Genomic DNA, 22,316 nt, shown 5'->3' with positions numbered 1-22,316 from the left:
TTGGGATTACAGGCTTGAGCCACTGTGCCCGGCCCAAAAAGAAGTTTTATATCTGAGTCTGTATTTTGTCATTTATGCCCAGAATGCGTTTCTCCCCAGATTATCTTAAAGTAGCTTTTCTAAGTGAAACAAAACTGTACCAGTTTACCTGCTTATTATTGGAGAAATTGTGACTTTGGGGGGTACATTCCAGTTCAAATCTGAGTGACCGATGCTTCAAATATTGTAAAACCCCTGATTTCTAGTGTTGGCTTATTTTCCATAGCGTCTTAGTGACTGGTTCGAGGCTTTCCTAAGCTGCCTGGTGTCTGAACGGTAGAGATGATTTGAATAAACTCCTAAGCATTCATTATTAATAGAGAGTCTGAACAGAGAAGCCAGTGTCCTATCAAAATGTTCCATATGCAATAACAAACTTCCATATGGAAGAGGGAAAACATTGGAAACCATCCTGCAAATGGCTGCATGTTTAATAACCCTGGATGTTTTTCAGCTCTTCTAATAATCCTGGTATGTTTTTATGTCCTTAGTTGTTGGTACCTTCAGTTCGACCCAGTGAAGCTCCAGTTCTCCAATCTAAAAGTCTGTCTGTTCTCTTTAGAGAGTTATTGACTGCCTGGAGGATGAGAAGGCGACCCTCACCTTGGCCATGGCTGACTGGCTGCGGGACTATCAGGACCTCCTGCAGGTGAAGACCGGCCTCAGCCTGGAGGTGGCAACCTACCGGTAAGGATGCTGTGCTGAGTTGGTCTTGATGAAGCCATGGGGGTGTAACTTGTACATGAAGGAGACTGGTCTAGGGACCATAGCCTCTGTGGAGTGCGTGTGGCTTTGTGACAAGCAGAGAGCAGCCCTTGGCATGGTCAAGCAAGGAGTCCAAGGCCAAAAGGAAGAGGAAGAGGAGGGGCTAGCTTAGGTCGCTGAGCAGGTATCCCCTCTATGGGAGTAGCTGAGCCTTGCCCCCTTACCTAGTGTTCGTATATTCTGGGGACTGCTGAAGAGCTTTACACATGTCGACGTGTTGGATCCTAGGAGCTAGAGACTGTGTTTACAGATGAACAGACTTTGCTCAGAGAAGTTACAGAGCTGGAAAGTGGAGGGCCAGGATGTGTTAGTGTGTTTTCACACTACTATAAAGATACTACCTGAGCCTGGGTAATTTATAAAGGAAAGAGGTTTAATTGACTCACAGTTTCTCAGGGCTGGGGAGGCCTCAGGAAACTTACAGTCATGGCAGAAAGTGAAGGAGAAGCAAGAACCTCTTCCCAAGGTGGCAAGAGAGAGAGAGAGCTCAGGGGAAACTGTCACTTTTAAAGCATCAGGTATCATGAGAACTCAGTCACTATCATGAGAACAGCATGGGGAAAATTGCCCCCGTGGTCCAGTCACCTCCCACCAGGTCCCTCCCTCAACATGTGGGGGTTACAATTCAAGATGAGGTTTGGGTGGGGACCCAAAGCCAAACCATGTCACAGAATTTGGACCCAGGAAGTCTGTGTCTATTTGCCTTTTGATTGTTGCTTTGAATCTCAGGGCTCTGATGCCACCCTGTCTGGGTTTGGCCATGAACTGAATCTCTTCCAAGAGATTAGCATGGTGCATGGTGATGTAGGGCAAATGGCTTTATTTATCAAGATGTTGACTTGAATTCAAGGTAACCAACTCTGATGAAAAGGTCACAAAGGCTAGGTGCTGGGCGGGGCAGAGATGCAGTCCAGTCCCGTCCCCCTGGGTGTGGCCTGCAGGCCGGCAGAACAGTGCTCCTCCCCTCCTTGGCATCACCCCTCCCTTCCCCTGGGTGCCAGTGGGTCTTTGAGGTGGTGCCCCTTATTTCCTGGCAGCTCTCATGCTCAGGACTGCTGTGAGGAGCAGGATCTGTGAAGCTTACAATGGAAGGAATTTTAGAGACTCAGGTGTCCAACTTGCAGGAACGATAACAATAGCCAGCTTTATGGCGTCCTCACTGCCTGCCAGACGTGGTGCTAAGTTCTTTGCCGCTATTCTATGCTCCGAGTCAACCTCTGAGGTGGGCGCCACTCTCCCCTCTTAGAGGTGAGAGAGAGAGGCCTGGAGGTTGGAGCTGCAGGCTGGTGAGGGGCAGAGCCAGCGGGTCTGGTGCCAAACCTGTTCCATGCCCACCAAGCCATGTAAAAATGGCACAGTGCCTGCTGCATTCCCAGGATTGTGGAACATGTGTCAATGGAGGGTGTGAGCAAGCTGTGGAAACCCCTTTGGCAAAAGAGTAAAAGTTCTGGTCATCAAAGCCATTTTCTAGTGGTGTCTCCTTAACAGGTGGGGGAGTTAAACCTGGAGAGGTTAAGAAGGGGACCAACTCCCCTGGTGAGGGCTAGAGCAGGGACCATCCCCTGACCTGGTTCAGCACATCTTGTAGGCTGCCCCTGTAATCTTCTGATCATGATTTTTTTTTTTTTTTTTTTTTTTTTTGAGACAGAGTCTTGCTCCATTTCCCAGGCTGGCATGCAGTGGCATGATCTCAGCTCACTGCAACCTCCGCCTCCTGGGTTCAAGCAATTCTGTCTCAGCCTCCCGAGTAGCTGGGACTACAGGCGCCTGCCACCATGCCTGGCTGGTTTTTGTATTTTTCGTAGAGATGGGGTTTCACCTTGTTGGTCAGGCTGGTCTCGAACTCCTGACCTCAGGTGATCCACCCACCTCGCCCCCTCAAAGAGCTGAGATTACAGATGTGAGCCACTGCGCCCAGCCCTGATCATGATTTTTTGCTCTAAGAATATCAAGGTGGCCTGAATTGCTTTGATGTCTATTAAAAGGGTATCTGGCTGATAAGTGCTTGTAGTTTACATTGCAGCCTGGGCCGGCCTCGCTGTCTTTATTTTCTGGAAGACTTACATCAGCCAGGGTTCATCCCAGCCCTCACTCCCATGAGTGAAGAGGGAGCAGCTCTATCGGGCAGCGCCTGGCCTGGGTGAGGCGTTCCCCGGGTCATGGTAGTCTGTGCAGGAGCCATGGCTTAATTGAGGAATGAATTGAGGGGTGGTCCTGGGGCCAAGGCCATGAGGGCCTTTCTGGATCCCCATTTGAGAACCTTACTGAAGCTGAGGGGCTGGTGGCTGGGGCTTAGAGAAAGGGGGAAAAATGCTGCCAGCCTGGACTTCCCAAAGCCCATTCTTGGCATTCTCCTTGGAAATCTTGTGGGGTGAACAGTTGCACAATTAAATTGGTAGGGCATTGAAACACGTGTTGAGTTAGGTAATCTAAACTTTAATGTGGAAAATTTGAAAGCACTCAGGCTTTATTTGGGGGAAGAAAGCATTAATCAGGAATTTTTCATTTGTGAGTGACAGAAACTCTCCTCACACTGCCACAAGTCAGAAAAAGAATTTATTACTCACATACCTGCAAGTCTTGTGCTGGTCCACTCTGTGTCTGAAGGAATAACGGAGACTGGAGCATTTGTAAAGATAAGAGGTTTATTTTGACTCACAGTTCTGCAGGCTGTACAGGAATCATGGTGCTGGCATCTGCTCCTGGTGAAGCCTCAGGAGGCATACAGTCATGGTGGAAGGTGAAAGGGGAGCAGGCATGTCACATGGCAAGAAAGCGAGCAAGAGAGGATGGGGAGGTACCAGGTTCTTATTTTTTTTTTCCTTTTTGAGATGGAGTCTCACTCTGTCACCCAGGCTGGAGTGCAGAGGCACAATCTCGGCTCACTGCAACCTCTGCCTCCCACGTTTAAGTGATTCTCCTGATTCTCCTGCCTCAGCCTGGAGAATATTGGCCAGGCTGGTCTCGAACTCCTGACCTTGTGATCCTCCCGCCCCAGCCTCTCTTAAAGTGCTGGGATTACAGGCATGAGCCACTGTGCCTGGCCAGTGCTGGGTTCTTTCAAAGAACCAGATCTCGTGTGGACTCATAGAGTGAGAACTCACTCATTATCACGAGGATAGCACCAAGCCATTCTTCGGCGATCCACCCTCATAACCCAAATACCTTCCACTAGGCCCCACCTTCAACACGGAGGTCACATTTCAACATGAGATTAGGAGAAGACACATGTCCAAACCATATCACATCCTTAGTTTCAGGTGCAGCTGGTCCACATGGCAGGATGGTCTCTCTCTTCTGGACTCTTCCCACCACATGGCTGGATGGGGCCTGAGCAGCTCCAGGCTTAGGGCCACCCAGCCTTGTGCCTGTGGTCAAAGGTGGGGGCCTCTCCTGTCAGCCTCTCTATCTCTGTTGGGTCATGTTCCTGCCTCAGAGCCCGTCACTGGCCAGAGGAATGAAGGGCTCTAGAGCTTTGGGGTGGGGTCCCAGCCTCTTGTGAGTCACATGGACTGAGACTGGGGTGGTGGGAGTTACCTCAAATCAGGCACTGTTCTAGGGCAGATGCCAGGCAGGCCTGGAAAACTGACTTCTGTGTCTGTGTTAGGAAATGCCTCATGCCAGATGCATCTTTTCCCTGCAGGGCAGTTGGATTTTTCTATTTTCTTTCTGTAATAGTTCTCTGAGTTAGAATCAGGAAACTTATTTTGTGTCTTGTCTCTCTGGGATGTTGAGCTCTTTCCTTCCCTACTTTGTCCTGCCCCTGTTCTCCATCCTGAAAAGCCAGTGTAAACATGGGTGTCCTGTCTGAGAGTCTGGGCCCTGCCTTTTTGGCAGGGTATTCACAAGCCCATGGGCCCAGCTTTTCCAGGGCATCGATTGCGAGCCGTTTCTGCTCGCTGTCAGCAGTCTGTCAGCCAGGACAGAGTTTATTTTGTCTGTCTATGGCTGGCATTTCCCTAACCCGATCATGGATTGATGTGGCCTTCTAGGAATTTAGGAGCTACTCATGCTTTCAGGGGAGCAAGTGATGGATTTCACTGTACCTCTTTCTGCTGTCCACGTTTGCATGGGGAAAATGAGGACCCCCTGCCAGGAGCCTGCCTGACTGGCCCTGCCCTGCTGCAGACTCCCAACCCTGCTGCAGACTCCCAGCCCTGCTGCAGACTCCCAACCCTGCTGCAGACTCCCAGCCCTGCTGCAGACTCCCAGCCCTGCTGCAGACTCCCAGCCCTGCTGCAGACTCCCAGCCCTGCTGCAGACTCCCAGCCCTGCTGCAGACTCCCAGCCCTGCTGGGTAGGATTGCTGCAGGCCTCCCACCTCTGTGCTCTGGTTTAGTCTCGGAGATGCCCATCGATGAAAAAAAAAACACAGATGGTTGACTAGAACCCATTCTTTTGTATAGGCCAAAAACTTAGCATTTTTGAAAATCACCAGTGCATGTGTGGAAGACAAACCCTCGCCATCCTCGATGTGAGTCTTTTTCAGTAGTCTGCACTGCTCCTATTCGGAAGACAGATGTGAAGTTCCTGTTTGTGTTAGTGGACTTGTGCTCTTCTGACCCTTATTCTTTAACTAGAGTGCCCATTTGATCTCTGTAAATCTTGACCCGCCTGTGGTGGCCGTTGCCCCAGAATTGCTGAGTTGACCGTCATCATCCTGTGGCTTATTGGTTCTCATTCACATGCAAGAGAAGGGTCTGTGGCTCTTTAATGCTTAAAGCACATTTTGCTGGGATTTGTCCATTGTCCCAAGGACTCTCAAATGTACTGAACACTGGCCGGGCACGGTGACTCACGCCTGTAATCCTCGCACTTTGGGAGGCCGAGGCGGTCGGATCATGAGGTCAGGAGATCGAGACCACCCTGGCTAACGCGGTGAAACCCCGTCTCTACTAAAAATTAACCTGGTGTGGTGGCGGGCAACTGTAGTCCCACCTACTTGGGAGGCTGAGGCAGGAGAATGGCGTGAACCCGGGAGGCGGAGCTTGCAGTGAGCCGAGATCGCGCCACTGCACTCCAGCCTGGGTGACAGAGCAAGACTCTATCTCAAAGAAAACAAAAACAAAAACAAAATGTACTGAACACCTCCCAACCCAGATCTTTGGCCCTTCTAGGTGACTGTCACAGGGAAGGAGCAACATTAAAGTAATAATATAATTGTATACTTCTAATTTCCAAAGAGACTTGCAATTTATAAATAAATACATAACTTAATAAAATAAACATAGGATAATAAAATTAAAACAAAGCAAACCTCGGAGAGTCTAAGACTGGAGGTTTGCCTTTGGCCAGTACATGGCCAGTGAAGCTGCTGGCACCTTGCCTGACAGGTGAAGATGAGATCGAGACCTCTGAGTATCCTAAGACTTGCAGGTGGCAGTGAGCGGGAGCTGTGGGGCTGGGCTTGGGGCCATGGATACTGAGAAGAGAGGAGACACACCCTGCCTGCAAGCTGGCACCAGGCTGTACTGGCTCTTGTCTCCTGTCAAGAGTATCTGCAGTTGTGTGGGGCTGGAGGTACTGATCCATTTGCTATATGATCACAGGGTCTTGCCTGGAGTGTGCGTTTTATTGCACTAGCAGCAGAATGGTAAGGGAAAGATGCTCAGAGACAGGGAGGGACTGCACCTGGGAATCTCCAGGCCCTCAAGATTCTGATTAGATTAGTGACAGGTGGAACCAGCACAGTGGTTTTAAACCTCCCCGGATGATTGTCAGGTACCACCAGGATAGAGAATTCCTGGTCCAGGGCCTCACTGCTCACAGGGCGGCAGCATGCACATTGTGAGGCATTGTAAGTTTGTTGGAAATGCAGAATCTTGGGCCTACCCAGACATACTGGACCAAAGTTGGCCTTGTAACAAAATCCCAGGTGATTTGTGCACACACTGCTGTTGGCAGAGTGGCCCAGGGGCAGGTAAGTGCTAGGTCTTCTCACAGCGGCCTGGAGGACAAGATGAAGGATGGATTGATGGAGGAGAGGGGAAGCAGTCATAGTAGGAGGCGGGGCTTACACCAGGATCCACGTGCCAGTCTGGGCTGTTTGCAATTGCATGTGGCAGTCCCCTTAGAGCTGCATGGGGCCTGTCCGAGGTCACAGAGTCCTGTGGAGCCACCTGGAGAGACCACACTTTAGAGAAGGTAATGACTTGGATTGGACGGAATTTGAAGCTCTGAACACCCCAGATGAGCAACACAACTCATTCCTTTAAGTCTTGTTTTGCAGAATCATCAAAACGAATAGTTTATCTAGTTTCCCCAACATTTTGTTAGGAGAATTTCCAAAGATAAGAAAAGTTGAAAGAATAATGAGTGTTCCATTTGAGTTCTCCAATGAACATTTGACTGCATTTGCTTTATCTCATGACTGTCCACCCGTATCATCATCCATCTTACTTTTTGATGCATTCCCAAGTAGGTGCCGTTACCTCTGACCATGAATGGGTAACAGGGAGTGACAGCTGCCTTCTGTGTAGTACCTACCATGTGCTAAGTGCTTTATAGACAGTATCTCCAATTTTTATAGCTTCACCGAAGAAGCTTATTTTCCACGTGATGAAACCCAGGGTCAAGGAGGTTACTTACAAGGTTACACAACTCATAATTGGAGAAACTGAGATTTTAACTTCAGGCCTTAAACCAAGGCTGTTCCCTCCCTGCCCTGCTGAATGTGGAATTAGAAAGGAGCTGGATGTACTGGGATGCTGGGCAGATGACGGTACAGACCTAGTCCCTGTCCTCAGTGGTAGGATGATGATGTTTTGGGTGCATTTCGGGGAGGCTGACAAGGCAGGCAGGGAGGGCTTCCTGGAAGAGGCAATGCTTGATTCTTATAGGAAGAGAAGCTGGAAATGACTTTTTGGAAACGGTTTTCCAGGCAGAGGGAATGGCCAGGGGGAGGCCCTGAGGACTGAGCTAGTGTGGTATTTGTGATGGTGCCAGTCTCTGGGCAGCTGGGTTTTGGGGGCCTGTCATGGAGGGCCGCGTGTGATGGCTGGGTAAGAGCCACACCTGCCCTCAGCCTGCTCTGAGACACTTGGTGTGCAGGATGTGATGCTGGGTGGGGGCCTGCAAAGATACTGCCAGTGTGGGCTTCATGTCAAGGAACATGGGCGGTAGATGAGGCAGCATGGATCTGGGGAGTCTGCTGCAGGGCAGGGAACCCAAAGGGCCACCAGAGACCCTCCAGCACGAGGCTTCTGGAGCTGGCGAGGGAGTTGTGAGAATCCAGGGAGGCTTCTAGAGGGATTTGAGATGGATGAAAGTCTTGAAAGAAGGGGACAGTTGAGCAGACATAGAGGAGAGAGGGAGATGGACAGTAGGGGGTAGCGTGGCAGGGGGGACACACAATGTTGAGGTAAAAAGTCAAGCATGTTCCAATAATAGAACGCACATTCCTAGGAGGTAGTGTTGATGGTTCACTGCCACCTAACAGGGAAAGCTGTCCATGGGTCACCGCTGGATGGAGCACTTCAGACCGAGGTGATGAGAAGAGATTTGCAAAGGGATGTGGGGTTTGGGCCTCTGGGTGGTGGGGAAGTGGGGAGATGGGAATTGGACTGGCAGAAAGGAATCAGGAAGGAGCTCCAGGTGGGCAAGTTTGAATAAGAGAGTAAGTTGAGAGAGGAACGTGCAAGGGGGGTGTGGAGAGGTCTGGGAATGAGGCAGAGTGCAGGGGCCTTGCATGCTGGGAAGCCTCTGTGGGGCTTTCTGGGGCCTGCGGGGGCAGTCCCAGGGCCAGCACTGTGGCGAGAGTAGGCGGTGCTGGGGAGGCAGCGGCAGGCAGAGTGCAGGAGGCCTGCAGTGCTGGGAGGGATGGGGTGTCTGGGTGGCTGCAGGGAGGCTTCCGAAGTTGCCTGCAGTCGCTAGCGCCCAGGTGTGTAGACCTGATGGAGGTGGCTGTGGCAGGAGGCAGGAGCCTGAGGGACTGAGAGGTAAGGAAATAGGAGAGACGTGTTGCTGTCACCCTCTGCAGGCTGGCACAGAGTCTGCAAAGCAAGTGCTTGTGAATAGTTGGATGGTAATTGATGATAAGATGGTGAAAACCCTAGCAATGTCCAGAACCTGCAGCGTCCCAAACCCTCTCACTGCCGATGTGAAGATCTGGTCCAGATTCTACAGACTGACGACGTGCAGAAGCACAGATAGAAAAGAAACAGCCTCCCCATACACACACTCAGCATAGAGCCCAGTTATCAGCAAGAAGCTGTTAGAAAACATAATCTTTCAAAAAAGATACTCAATATTGAAACAACAAATGCAAGAATGCCCAGGAGTGGACAGTGCAGAAACCCCAGAACAGAAGGATGCAGAAACAGTGTGCATGACATGAGGCCAATCCTAGGTTTCTGGTCTGGAAGACAGACAGTGCGGTCTCTGTACGAATCCAAAAAGAGGCTTTTGTGTTCTACCTTTTGGGAGATGAAAGATATTATAATTGTTCTAAATTTCACCTGAAAGAAAAAATGGAAAGCTGGGTCAAAATGATTTTTCAGTAGAAAAATCCCAAAGGAAGCCTGCCGTCGGCAGATAGGAAAATGTAATGCAGAGATGTATTTACTGCCTGGGGTCTTTAAGGCAAAAGTCCTTTTAAAAGGTTAGGTTAGAAACAACATCAAAAAATATGTTGTGTGTGCCAGGAAGGGCATGGGAAGCTTCCTGTTTCTTCTTTCTAATCCCAGTTGGCAGAAACAGCATGTTTTAATGGAGAAAAATATGATGTGGTCTCTGGTCTCAATGTAGACTGCTAATGTAGCAACACAGAGGACTCCTGATGTTTACATCTCATCATTCTAGTGACATTTCTGATTGCTCCATTATTTTTAGGCCACCTGTACCTTTTCACATGTCTCTTCAAAGGAAAACGTTTCTTAGGGGTTTCCTCAAGGTTTTGCAGAAGTATATATATATATATTTTTAAGTTAGATCCCACCTTTTTTGGGAAGACTTATAAAAATATGTGAACTTATCTGATTACTAGATAAAATACTTGAAGTGAATAAAATCTTGTAGTTTTAAGAATAGGGTTGGGCATGGTGGCTCATGCCTGTAATCCTAGCACTTTGGGAGGCTGAGGTGGTCGGATCACTTGAGCCCAGGAGTTGGAGACCAGCCTGGGCAACATGGTGAAACCCCATCTCTACAAATAATACAAAAACAACCAGCTGGGTGTGGTGGCACGTGCCTGTAGTCCCAGCCCCTTGGGAGGCGGGGGTGGGAGGATCACCTAAGCCTGGGAGGCAGAGGTTGCAGTGAGCCGAGATGGCACCACTGCACTCCAGCCTAGGTGACAGAGCAAGATCCTGTAAATAAATAAATAAATCGAATATATAGTTGAAAGGATCGACCAGTACCTTTGGTTGCTGGCCAAATAAATGAGTTAACATTCAGTTAACCATAAAATACAGGTGATCCACAATCCTTTCCCTTGTGGACTCATTTTAGTTAGCTGGAAATCAGTTTTCTTTGGAGGATGTAGAGGAGGTGGTGATGACGTGATCGCTGATGTTTAGTGAGCTCTTATTCTGTGACAGCCATGGTTCTGAGAACTTTCTGCTGCTTGATTAGTTCCTACTGCAAACCTGTGAGTTCTCTCCATTTCAGAAATGGGGAAACTGAGTCACAGTGGGTTTGAGCGGCCTGCCAGGGTCACAGAACTAGGAAGCAGCAGGCCCCAGATTTGAATCCAGACATCCTGACTCCAGAGCTTTGTCCTGCGTTTCCTCTCTGTTTAATAAGTAATGTTTGCCTCTGTTGATTATCTGATTTTTTTTTTCAGTCTCTAGTATTGACCTAGAGATGGCTCTGGCATGTGATTGAATACTGACCCCAGAAGGGATGCCTTGAAATGGCCCAGCACTGTCACGTTACCTCCTGTTATCCTTCCTACGAAGCCGGTGGTCGTCTCACCTTTCCCTTTCAGGTGGCATTGCTGGTCATGGGAATGGAACTCCCCGCTGCCTGCTCCCTTCTGCTTCCTGGTCTTCCCGGTGACTGACCAGCCACGGGCCCGCATCTGGGGTGACCCAGGCGGTGCCTCCACTCTGTGTGGAGCTTGGCTCCCTTTGGCACAGTGAGGAGCCGAGGGAGGCGGTTCTGTGGCTCCTCCAGCTCGGGAGCCTCCCTTTCTTCTATGTACTTCTCCACCTGCTGTTTGCTAGGAAGCACCGTGTGAACCACCCACAGGCCCAGGCCCCGGCCCCGGCCCCGGCAGGCTCCCTCACAGGCCTGGCTTCTGGGAACATCCTGACAGTGCCTCATTTATGGGGCTGCACAGAGCGGTGGCCTTGTGCCCGCAGTGCTGAATCACGGCAGATTGTTCAGAAATTCCATTAGGATAATCTATCCCAGACGGAGAGCCTTGCCTTGGGGCCTGCTCAGGACACCGGGTGGCCCATTAGGGCCTGGCGCCTGGCCAGAGGCCACATTACAGCCGGCTTCTGCGCTGTGGATTTGTCTTGGGCTCCTTAACGAGGCCAGGGACGTGGATTTTCTTGCACTTTGGCTTATTTTCCTGCGTAAGGGGCCACCAACCTGTGGCGCTATGTGAAATGCCCGCAATAGCCCATGACCCAGGGGATTGGCATTTCTCACAGTCCCTGAGGCTTGGGGGCAGATTTCCTCCACCGCTCTCAAAATAACCAGGTTTGATTGCAGCCTCAGAGAACAGTCTACCCATTTCTTAAAGTGGTACAAACCTATTCCTTAAAAATGTCCCTCGCAGAGCTTTAGAGGAAATCGTAGTTTCTGGCTTCTCCTCAGAGTCTTGTTGGTGACTTCGCCGTGTAGTCCTGGGGCTGTGCGGAAGGCTGGTGGCTGCCATTGGGCTGGGTGTGCCACCCTAAGCATGAACTTAATGGCCAGTGCCCAGCCGGGTGCTCACAGATAGTAAAGGTGACATGTGTCCCTGCCTGCTAGGATCCAGCCATTGAGAGGACACAGATGAGGGACAGCTCCTTCTCCAGCAGGAGCTTCTTACTCTCATAGGAGAGCTCTGCAGGGCCATATTGGATGAAATCACAAAGAGAATTTACTTTCATTAATATGGCCCGGAGGGTCTATCTGCAGGATTTATGCTTTCTGAAATTTGTATGCAATACCATGGTCTCTAGCCTCACTGGGAGGCTTAGCGATATCACAGGGGAGGGGGCTGAGAGCTCAGGCTGCCTGGGTTTGCATTTTTCTCTTTATTGGTGAGCTGTGTGCCCTTGACCAAGACGCTATCTCTGCGCCCCGGTCTTCTCACCTATAGAGCGAGGATGCGGCCATAGGCCCTGGGTTGGGGGTGGCTTCGACTGTTAAATACAGACATGAGAGTGACCACAATGCATGGTGCTCGGTGTCAGCCAGGGATTGTACAGGCCTAGAAAGGGGAGGCCGTGGGGCTGTATCTTGTCTCCTGAACCAGGCCAGAAGCCCCACGCAGGGCTGGTGCCTATCTCTTGTACCTCAGGGTCCTGAACTCTATGAAGGTTTGGTGATGCTTTGGAATTCTCCTGGAAGAGGAGCAGAACCATTCCTCTTGGAGGGGTGGGGAAGACATATTTTTCCCTGGACAGCAACATACCTTTCGTTCTAACTTGGGCAGCTCAAGGGAGAGGCCCCGTGGTACCCAAGGTTGGCAGCTAAGCCAGGCCGGGAGGATCTAAACTGGAACCTAGTCTTTCTCCCCACACCCTACTCTAGCTCCTCAGCTGTAGGACGCCACCTCTTCTGCTGCTGTCATCCTGGGGTGCAGACCCTTGGAGCCTGGCTTTATCCTGAATGTTCCTCTGATTATATAGACCTCAGAACTTTCTCAGTAGTGAAAGCTGTTTGCGTTCCTGGAACCTAAAATGCTTGGTCATGGGGGTGTGGGATTAATGGGTTGGTGTCCTGTTTCCTGGCTTCTGCCCTGAGCGAAGGGTTGGGGCTCTTGACTCAGGCTCCTGCACATCCCCCATCCACACACAAGTGCTCTGCAGTCACCGCTCTGGGGCGGGCCCGCTGTGTGCACCTTCGGGAGAGCGCCTCGTGCCTTCTTTGCTTTATTCCAGCTGCCCACAGGGTTCTCATGTTCATGGGGCTCACTGTGTTTAACTAGATGCAGTTAACTCGGTGCAGTTTGTCCAAGCTGCCAAGTCCCTGCTCGGGTGTGGGCACCCTGCTCCGTTTTTGTGCCCAGCTCTCAGCCGTAAGATTGGCATTTCTCAGTGGGCTCTGGTTCTGGATGCCTTTTGCCGTGTGCAGTGCATTTCTTGGAACCGGAGTTAGTGACTTCACATGTTGCTCTAGCAACTGAGAAACTGTTGCACCCAGAGCCACCAGCAGCCCAGGGGGTCTTCGTGAGTGACTGACAGGCATCCCGGTGCTAAGCCCCTCACCAGCAGGCTGGGTCTGCTGGGACCACTCTCTCCTCAGCTCTGGGATCTGAAGCAGTAGACATGAACAACCTAATGAAACCTCTAATTTTAGAACTTTGGAGCAGACGTAGTAAAAAAAAATCACCTCATTGGGTGCTTCTCACCATTTTATTAAAGGAGATAACAGGATACCAATTTGGATGAAGTGAGGCCCCTAGGACTGGCATTGGGAGGGTGCTACTGACAGGGGGCGCTTTAGCACTACCTTTTCCATCTGCCTGCCTTCTGCTTCTTTTTGTCATCTCCAAGATGACCCTCTGGAAGGCAGTTTGAAACTGCAGATGCAGTTTGGCTGCCTTACAAGTGTCAGTCCCTGCTGTGCTCCTGGTCAGCCCTCTGTAAGCTGCCCCCCAAGCTGTGACTCCAGGAAGACCCCAGTGGGGGGTATAGCTGCTCTGGGGCCCTCTAGCCTGGGGTGACAGGGCATGCCTGGGGCCTACATTTCTCCAGTGCCCCCATGTTCCTGCTCCTCTTCACCCTGGACTGAGAAAGCTTTCTGGAAAGGCTTGGCTCGCCAGTACTGTTGAAGCCCTAGCCTGGTCATTTTGTTCATTGGGCTAGCAGGGGTTGAGCGTCATGCTGGGCGCCAGGGATGTGGCGGTGAGCAGAGCAGGCAGCCTGGCCCAGGTCTGCTGAGGCTGGTGGGTGGGCTTGCAAGCCCTGTGGTGCAGCCCTGCCCAAGCCTCCTCTTCAGGTAGAAGTCCTAAAACATGTGACACTATGGTCATTGGCACATACCACATAATACGTTTTATTAGAGGCACTTCTTACTCTTTCATTTCCTAATGAATTATGTTTTACAATTATTTTTACAGGGCCTTATTGGAAGGAGAAAGTAATCCAGAGATAGTGATCTGGACTGAGCACATTGAAAACATGCCATCAGGTAAATAAAAGCTAATTATTTAACTTAGCTTTAAGTATCTGAACTGTTTATTCTGTGGCTAGATAGTAAAGCACCATCATCTGGAAGAACGGGTTAGATATGGTATTTAGATAACAGGAATTCATCTCTCATTTAAGTACCAAATAGATTTTAGTTTAGTGTGACATAATTGCAGGTATGTGAATGAGAATGTTTGGGAAGGTGCTTGATAAACTTGGTCCTCTCTCGACAGGATGCAGGAGCTGAAGGGGCTGATGGCACTGGGCAGTGTGAGGGCGAGGAGGAATGCACATGGACTTGTGTTTCACACCCCTAGAAGAGACACTCCTTCCATTTCCAGACCAAGGGTTATGGTTGTTACACCTGTAGAGGGAGGTATGGCCTTGGAGGGCAGGCAGGCAATACTCTGGAACCTGCTACCCTAACAGGAAAGAGATATGGGAGTGGTTACATTGTTTCCACCACCCTAGGTTGGTGTGGGCAGCTCAGGAAAATGTGTCTTGGTGCCTTGAAGACTATCTTATTCAGGCCAAGAGCCTCAGGACAGGGCCCATCCTTCCTGTGGCTGCAGAACTGACATAAGATAATTAATGTTCATTAGAAAGATCCTAAGAAACTGAGGGATAACTTGTTTTTTAACCTTTTAAAGCCCTATAGAATCTTAAAGAGCTCTGGCTAAGCAAGTGTCGATTAAATTACGTATAGAATGTTGAGTTCACACCTTAGGCAGCATGGTTTTAGTCTTCCTTGTTTCTTTTAGGCACCTCATGGATTTCACACATCACTGGGTTGAGAATAATATTTGGATTCTAATCATCTATAACTGGAAGGGATCTGGTCTTAGACAACATGCAGCAAATTTTCCTTCTAATTCTGAGAGGAAGTTTGAAAAAAGCAAAGGTGTTCATGGAAGGGTAGGCATTGGTCAGCCTGCCTGGCATCAGTTAACATATGACATCTCTAAAACAAGAATTAACTCCCCAGATTTCAAGATTTACTTACTTACCTAAATTTTTAACCTGGTGATACCTAAGTTTGGACATCCATCATGTAAGCTAAAGAGAGGGGAGAAGGAAGGAACGGGCCCAGGAGCTCCGAGGAAGACCAACAGTCTAAGTAAGCCAGGGCCTTGCTCAAATTTTCCCAGTTGTGATTTGGAGCTGAGGGAGAGCAAACAGCCTGGAGCAAAGCTGGAAGCCCTGAGGACTACCTCCCAAGTTCAGGATCATGACGCTAAGACAGACTGGGGTGTTTCTGCACTGGTTCCATATCAGATAAGAAGGTTGTTAAGTGTAAAAATAAAAGATCAGAAAGTTTAAAAAAGTTACATTCTTTAATACTTGGCCTAATATGGAAATCAGTGAAAAATAAGAGTATATTAAATAGTGGAGGATAGTGCTATTTGGTGTTTAATAATGATATACTTTTAATTATAGAGCCTTCTCTGCTAAAGTAAGTAAATTAAACTTACCTCAAAAAGCAGAAATTAATGATTTCAAAATATAAGATTGTGAAATTTCAGCCCAAAAACTGCACCTCTGACCTCCTTGGGATATGCATTGTGCTTTATGATTAATGTTAAGATGAGTGAGTATTTTAATATCAGTAACTGGAGAAATGCGTTAGGCTGAAGTATTTGTAGTGCTACCTTTTATTGTAACAGGATTTTGTAAACTGCCAAAAAATAATTTGGGCACTGAATATAACTTATTTTTATAATGAGCTTTCTGTGGTAACAGTATATATTTATTATGATGGGATGGGATTTGACTTGCAACAATACTTTTAGATGGAAAAGGGTAATGATGCCTGTCATTTTAACGAACTGTTTGTTCAATTTCTACAGAATTCAGAAACAAATCCTATCACTATACCGACTCACTATTACAGAGGGAAAATGAAAGAAATCTATTTTCAAGGCAGAAAGCACCTTTGGCGAGTTTAAATCACAGCTCGGCACTGCGTTCTAACCTGTCAGCACACCGTGGATCTCAGACGGGCACATCTGCTGGAGGTGATGTCAGAAGAGGCTTCTTGGGCTCGGGATATTCTTCCTTAGCCACTACCCAGCAGGAAAACTCATATGGAAAAACCGTCAACAGTTCAACCAATGTCAGAAGTTTCTCTCCAACCTATGACCTTTTAAGAAATACTGAGGCTCAAGTGAAAACATTCCCTGACAGACCAAAAGCTGGAGATACAAGGGAGGTCCCCGTTTACAGAGCTGAAGATTCCACAGTTGCCCGTGAGTCATACCGGGACCGCCGAGACAATGTGGCGGCAGGTGCTTCGGAAAACACATGGTCAAATGAGAGGACCGTCATTCTGGGAAAGAAAACAGAAGTGAAAGCCACAAGGGAGCAAGAAAGAAACAGACCGGAAACCATCCGAACAAAGCCAGAAGAGAAAATGTTCGATTCTAAAGAGAAGGCTTCCGAGGAGAGAAACCTAAGATGGGAAGAACTGACAAAGTTAGATAAGGAAGCGAGACAGAGGGAAAGCCAGCAGATGAGGGAGAAGGCCAAGGAGAAGGACTCACCCAAGGAGAAGAGCGTGCGAGAGAGAGAGATACCGATTAGTCTCGAAGGATCCCAGGACAGAAGAGCAGAGGTGTCGCCGAAAGGTTTGCAGATGCCTGTGAAGGATGCTGGTGGCGGGACAGGTAGAGAGGCTGAAGCAAGAGAGCTGCGGTTCACGTTGGGCACCAGAGATGCCACTGGTTCTCTGCAAGGCGATTCCATGACAGAAACCGTAGCAGAAAACATCGTTACCAGTATCCTGAAGCAGTTCACTCAGTCTCCAGAGACAGAAGCATCTGCTGATTCTTTTCCAGACACAAAAGTCACTTACGTGGACAGGAAAGAGCTTCCTGGGGAAAGGAAAACAAAGACTGAAATAGTTGTGGAGTCGAAACTGACTGAGGATGTTGATGTTTCTGATGAAGCTGGCCTGGACTACCTTTTAAGCAAGGATATTAAGGAAGTGGGGCTGAAAGGCAGGTCAGCCGAGCAGATGATAGGAGATGTCATCAACCTTGGCCTGAAAGGGAGGCAGGGGAGAGCAAAGGTCGTCAACGTGGAGATTGTCGAGGAGCCTGTGAGCTATGTCAGCGAGGGGAAGCCAGAGGAGTTTTCTGTCCCATTCGAAGTGGAGGAGGTCGAAGATGTGTCCCCAGGCTCCTGGGGGTTGGTTAAGGAAGAGGAAGGTTATGGAGAAAGTGATGTCACATTCTCAGTTAATCAGCATCAAAGGACCAAGCAGCCCCAGGAGAACACGACTCACGTTGAAGAAGTGACAGAGGCAGGTGATTCAGAGAGCGAGCAGAGTTATTTTGTGTCAACTCCAGATGAATACCCTGGGGGGCACGACAGAGATGATGGCTCGGTGTATGGGCAGATCCACATCGAGGAGGAATCCACCATCAGGTACTCTTGGCAGGATGAAATTGTGCAGGGGACTGGAAGGAGGACACAGAAGGATGGTGCAGTGGGCGAGAAGGTTGTGAAGCCTTCAGAGATCCCAGCGTCCTCTCTGGAGGGGGACCTGGGTTCCACTCACTGGAAAGAACAAGCTAGAAGTGGTGAATTTCATGCCGAACCCACAGTCATTGAAAAAGAAATTAAAATACCCCATGAATTCCATACCTCCATGAAGGGCATCTCCTCCAAGGAGCCCCGCCAGCAGCTGGTGGAGGTGATCGGGCAGCTGGAGGAAACCCTTCCCGAGCGCATGAGGGAAGAGCTGTCTGCCCTCACCAGAGAGGGGCAGGGCGGGCCAGGGAGCATTTCCGTGGACGTCAAGAAGGTCCAGGGTGCTGGTGGCGGTTCCGTGACCCTGGTTGCTGAAGTCAACGTCTCACAAACTGTGGATGCTGATCGGTTAGACCTGGAGGAGCTTAGCAGAGATGAGGCCAGTGAAATGGAGAAAGCTGTGGAATCGGTGGTTCGGGAGAGCCTGAGCAAGCAACGCAGCCCAGCGCCTGGCAGCCCAGATGAGGAAGATGGAGCGGAGGCCCCGGCTGCTGGCGTTCGCTTCAGGCGTTGGGCCACCCGGGAGCTGTACATCCCTGCAGGCGAGAGTGAGGATGCTGGTGGGGCCTCTCACAGCTCGGGGCAGCACACTCGCCAGGGCCCAGTGTCGGCCACTGTGGAGGTCAGCAGCCCCACAGGCTTTGCCCAGTCACAGGTGCTGGAGGACGTGAGCCAGGCTGCAAGGCACGTAAAACTCGGCCCCTCTGAAGTCTGGAGGACTGAGCGAATGTCCTATGAAGGACCCACTGCAGAAGTGGTGGAGGTAAGTGGGGGAGGTGACCTAAGTCAGGCAGCGAGCTCTACTGGAGCCAGCCGGTCTGTGAGGCATGTCACGCTGGGTCCTGGTCCAAGTCCACCGTCCAGAGAAGTCATCTTCCCAGGCCCTGCCCCTGCCTGTCCGGAGGCGGGGGGCTCACCAGAACCTGGCCCAGCAGAGTCTTCTGCAGATATGGACGGATCGGGGAGGCGCAGCACATTTGGCTCCAGACAATTTCATGCTGAAAAGGAGATTATTTTTCAGGGCCCCATTTCTGCTGCAGGGAAGGTTGGTGATTATTTTGCAAAAGAAGAGTCAGTGGGTACCCAGACTTCTGTCAGGCAACTCCAGTTAGGCCCTAAAGAAGGGTTCAGTGGGCAAATACAGTTCACTGCTCCACTTTCAGACAAGGTGGAGTTGGGTGTCAGAGGAGATTCTGTACACATGGAAGGGTTGCCAGGGAGCAGCACATCCATCAGGCACATCAGCATCGGGCCTCAGAGGCATCAGACCACCCAGCAGATCGTTTACCATGGGCTGGTTCCCCAATCGAGGGGATCTGGTGACTCAGAGAGCATTGTGCATGGAGAAGGCTCAGCAGATGTGCACCAGGCCACTCATAGTCACACCTTAGGTAGACAAACCATTATGACTGAAAAGAGCACCTTCCAAAGTGTCGTTTCTGAATCTCCTCAGGAGGACAGTGCAGGGGACACGTCAGGGGCAGAAATGACATCGGGCGTTAGCAGATCCTTCAGGCACATTCGACTAGGTCCTACAGAAATGGAAACCTCTGAACACGCTGTTGTCCATGGACCCGTGTCCAGAACATTTGTGCTTGCTGGTTCAGCGGACTCCCCTGAGCTAGGCAGGTTAGCAGACAGCAGCAGAACGCTAAGACACATTACACCAGGGCCCAAAGAAACTTCGTTTACCTTTCAGATGGATGTGAGTAACGTAGAGGCGATCCGCAGCCGGACACAGGAAGCGGGAGATCGCGGTGTGTCTGACCGTGGTGCCTGGACAGACGTGGACAGTAGGAATGACCAGGCAGTTGGCGTGAGCTTTAAGGCCTCTGCTGGGGAAGGAGACCAGGCCCATGGAGAACAGGGCAAGGAGCAGGCCATGTTTGATAAGAAGGTGCAGCTCCAGAGAATGGTAGACCAAAGGTCAGTGATTTCAGATGAAAAGAAAGTTGCCCTCCTCTATCTAGACAATGAGGAGGAGGAGAATGATGGGCATTGGTTTTAATAAGCAGAAACATTTTGTTTTAATGGCATCCTGTTGGCGACATGCCAGCATCCAAAGGCCTTAAGAGGCGGAGGGAGTCTATGAAAATCTCCCCTTTTTACTTTCTTAAAGAGTACTCCAGGCAGTGTCAATTTACTTTATAGTTAATCCTTAAAGGTTTCCAGTTAATTCGTGCCTTAAAAGGCACTGCAGTCTTATTTTGAGTTGGGACTTTTACAAAACACTTTTTTTCCTGGAGTCTTCTCTCCACTTCTGGAGATGATTTCTGTATTTTGCACCTGGTCACAGACATGGCTTGCATCTGTTTGAAACTACAATTAATTATAGATGTCAAAACATTAACCAGATTAAAGTAATATATTTAAGAGTAAATTTTGCTTGCATGTGCTAATATGAAATAACAAACTAACATTTTAGGGGAAAAATAAATACAATTTAGACTCTTTCTAAAAAGTCTTTTCAAAAAGAAATAGGAAATAGGCAGACTGTTTATGTTAAAAAAAATTTCTTGCTAAATGATTTCATCTTTAGGAAAAATGTACTGGCCATATAGATTTAAATTCATCTTAAGACTTGAATGAATTGCTTTCTATGTACAGAACTTTAAAAAAATATAGTATTTATGGAGAGGACAGCTGTAGTCTGTTGTGATAGTTCACGTTCTGTTTGCACAGGTTCCCCGGCACTGGTAGGGTAGATGATTATTGGGAATCACTTACAGTACCATTTCAATTTTTTTGGCACTAGGTCATTAAGTAGCATACAGTGTGAATACCTTTTTTTGTTATAGCCTAAGTTCTGGAGTGGCCAGTTCCTATCAGACTGTGCAGACTTGAGCTTCTCTGTACCTTAGCCCTCAGCACTCAAACATTTAATTTCACTGGTGGGAAGTAGACCTTGAAGACAATGAAGAGAATGCTGATGCTCAGACTACAGCTGGACTGGCAAGCTGGCTGTGTACAGGAAAATTGGAAACACACAGTAGACCATGCCTCCTAAAGATGCCTTTCCCAACCCTTCATTCATGGGATGCAGGTCTTTCTGAGCTCAAGGGTGAAAGATGAATACAGTAACAACCATGAACCCACCTCACGGAAGCCTTTTTTGCACTTTCAACAGAAGTCATTGCAGTTAGGGTGTTTTCGTCCAGGGCAACAATATATTAAATAGAAGGATGTTTTGGGGGAAGGAATTGGATATCTCTCCTGCAGCCCAGCACTGAGATACCCAGGACGGGCCTGGAGGATGAGAAAGGCCCCCATGCTCATGGGCCGCAGAGTGTGGACCTGTAGATAGGCACCACCAAGTTTAAGATACTGGGATGAGCATGCTTCATTGGATTCGTTTTATTTTACACTTGTGTATTGTTTTAAAGTTTCCATCTGTAAAGTGTGGCATCATATAAAAAGAGTTTTGCTAGCAGCACAGCATTTTTTTAGTCCAGGCTAGCTTTCACATAATGCTGTCTCAACTGTACTTCCTGTAAAACAATATCATAGCACTGACTATAGTGCACTGAGGAATAACAGTCTGAGGTAGCACCACCCTCAGGCAGGCTACAGTGAAGGCACTGGAGGGTCTTCCCTCTCAGATTCACCTGGAGGCCCTCAGACCCCCAGGGTGCACGTCTCCCCAGGTCCTCGTAGTGGCTACCCCAGGTAGTTTCCGGAGAGTGCATTTTCTTCATTGATAAGTGGAGGAGAAATGCAGCACAGCTTTCAAGATGATTTTTTAAAAACACCATGCATCAGAGTATGGAAAGAAGGTTGATTTGAATTGCAAGTTTAAACCTTTGTTGTCCATCTGCCAAATGAACTAGTGATTGTCAGACTGGTATGGCGGTGACTGCTTTGTAAGGTTTTGTCGTTTCTAATACAGTCAAAGATGTGCTGATTTTGTTTTAACTGTAACAGGTAATGGTTTTTGGATAATTGATTGGTGAGAATTTGGTCAAGGTGACAGCCTCCTGTCTGATGACAAGACAGACTGGTGGTGAGGAGTCTAAGTGGGCTCAGTTTGATGTCAGTGTCTGGGCTCATGACTTGTAAATGGAAGCTGATGTGAACAGGTAATTAATGTTATGACCCACTTCTATTTACTTTGCGAAATATCTTGAATCTTAATTGTCATCTGCAAGTTTGGAACACATAGCTTCAAGAAGTATTCTGCCAGAAGTATTTATAAGTATGGAATCATGAGCTATTGTTGGTTGCTAAATCTGTGAATCACCTAGGAGTGTGCCCTTGACATTGTGACAGGTCACCCCAAAGCTCCATGTCCTTTAAAACCAGTCACTCTGGACACAAGAGAAATCAACTTCGTGGTTGGATGGGGCCGGAACACAACCAGTCTTTTTGTATTTATTGTTGTTTAGACAAAACAGTACTCACTGAGTGTTTTTCAGTTTCCCACTGGTTGTTTTGATATTGTTTGTTTAAGATGTATATTTAGAATGGCATCATCTAAGAAGCTGATTTTGCTAAACTCCTGTTCCCTACAATGTCACAAGAATGTGCAAAAATAAAAATCTGAGGAAAAAAGAGAATGAATATTTTCAGTAGATTTTGATGTTTCCTTTAAACTCTAAATAAAGAGTCTACGTGTTTACATGCATGTTTTTAGTGTAGCAGAGAATTACTGGGCAGAATATATATGGAAAGTTCCAGTTTTTTAATTCCTCCCCT

At 48.7% G+C, this 22,316-nt stretch overlaps 1 protein-coding gene across 4 annotated transcripts in view; it reads left to right on the top strand.

Annotated features, from left to right (window-relative positions):
• The window catches only part of SYNM (synemin), a 70,526-nt gene that overhangs the window by 8,068 nt on the left and 40,142 nt on the right, over positions 1 to 22,316 (top strand). Inside the window, exons 2-6 of one of the 4 annotated variants that reach the window (XM_030930947.1) lie at positions 602 to 726; positions 14,024 to 14,094; positions 15,941 to 18,387; positions 19,324 to 19,550; positions 20,423 to 22,181. In XM_030930947.1, coding sequence (XP_030786807.1) covers positions 602 to 726; positions 14,024 to 14,094; positions 15,941 to 18,387; positions 19,324 to 19,550; positions 20,423 to 20,468 — 2,916 coding nt within the window. In that variant the 3' untranslated portion in view covers positions 20,469 to 22,181. Of the gene's footprint in view, positions 1 to 601; positions 727 to 14,023; positions 14,095 to 15,940; positions 22,182 to 22,316 lie in introns of those variants that run through there. The other 3 variants (XM_030930948.1, XM_010382154.2, XM_010382153.2) reach the window with 3 other exon arrangements.

Source organism: Rhinopithecus roxellana, chromosome 5, assembly GCF_007565055.1.
Source record: "Rhinopithecus roxellana isolate Shanxi Qingling chromosome 5, ASM756505v1, whole genome shotgun sequence".
Lineage (NCBI taxonomy): Eukaryota > Metazoa > Chordata > Mammalia > Primates > Cercopithecidae > Rhinopithecus > Rhinopithecus roxellana.
The sequence above is the reverse complement of the archived record's forward strand: the minus strand, read 5'-3'. Positions and strand labels throughout refer to the sequence as shown.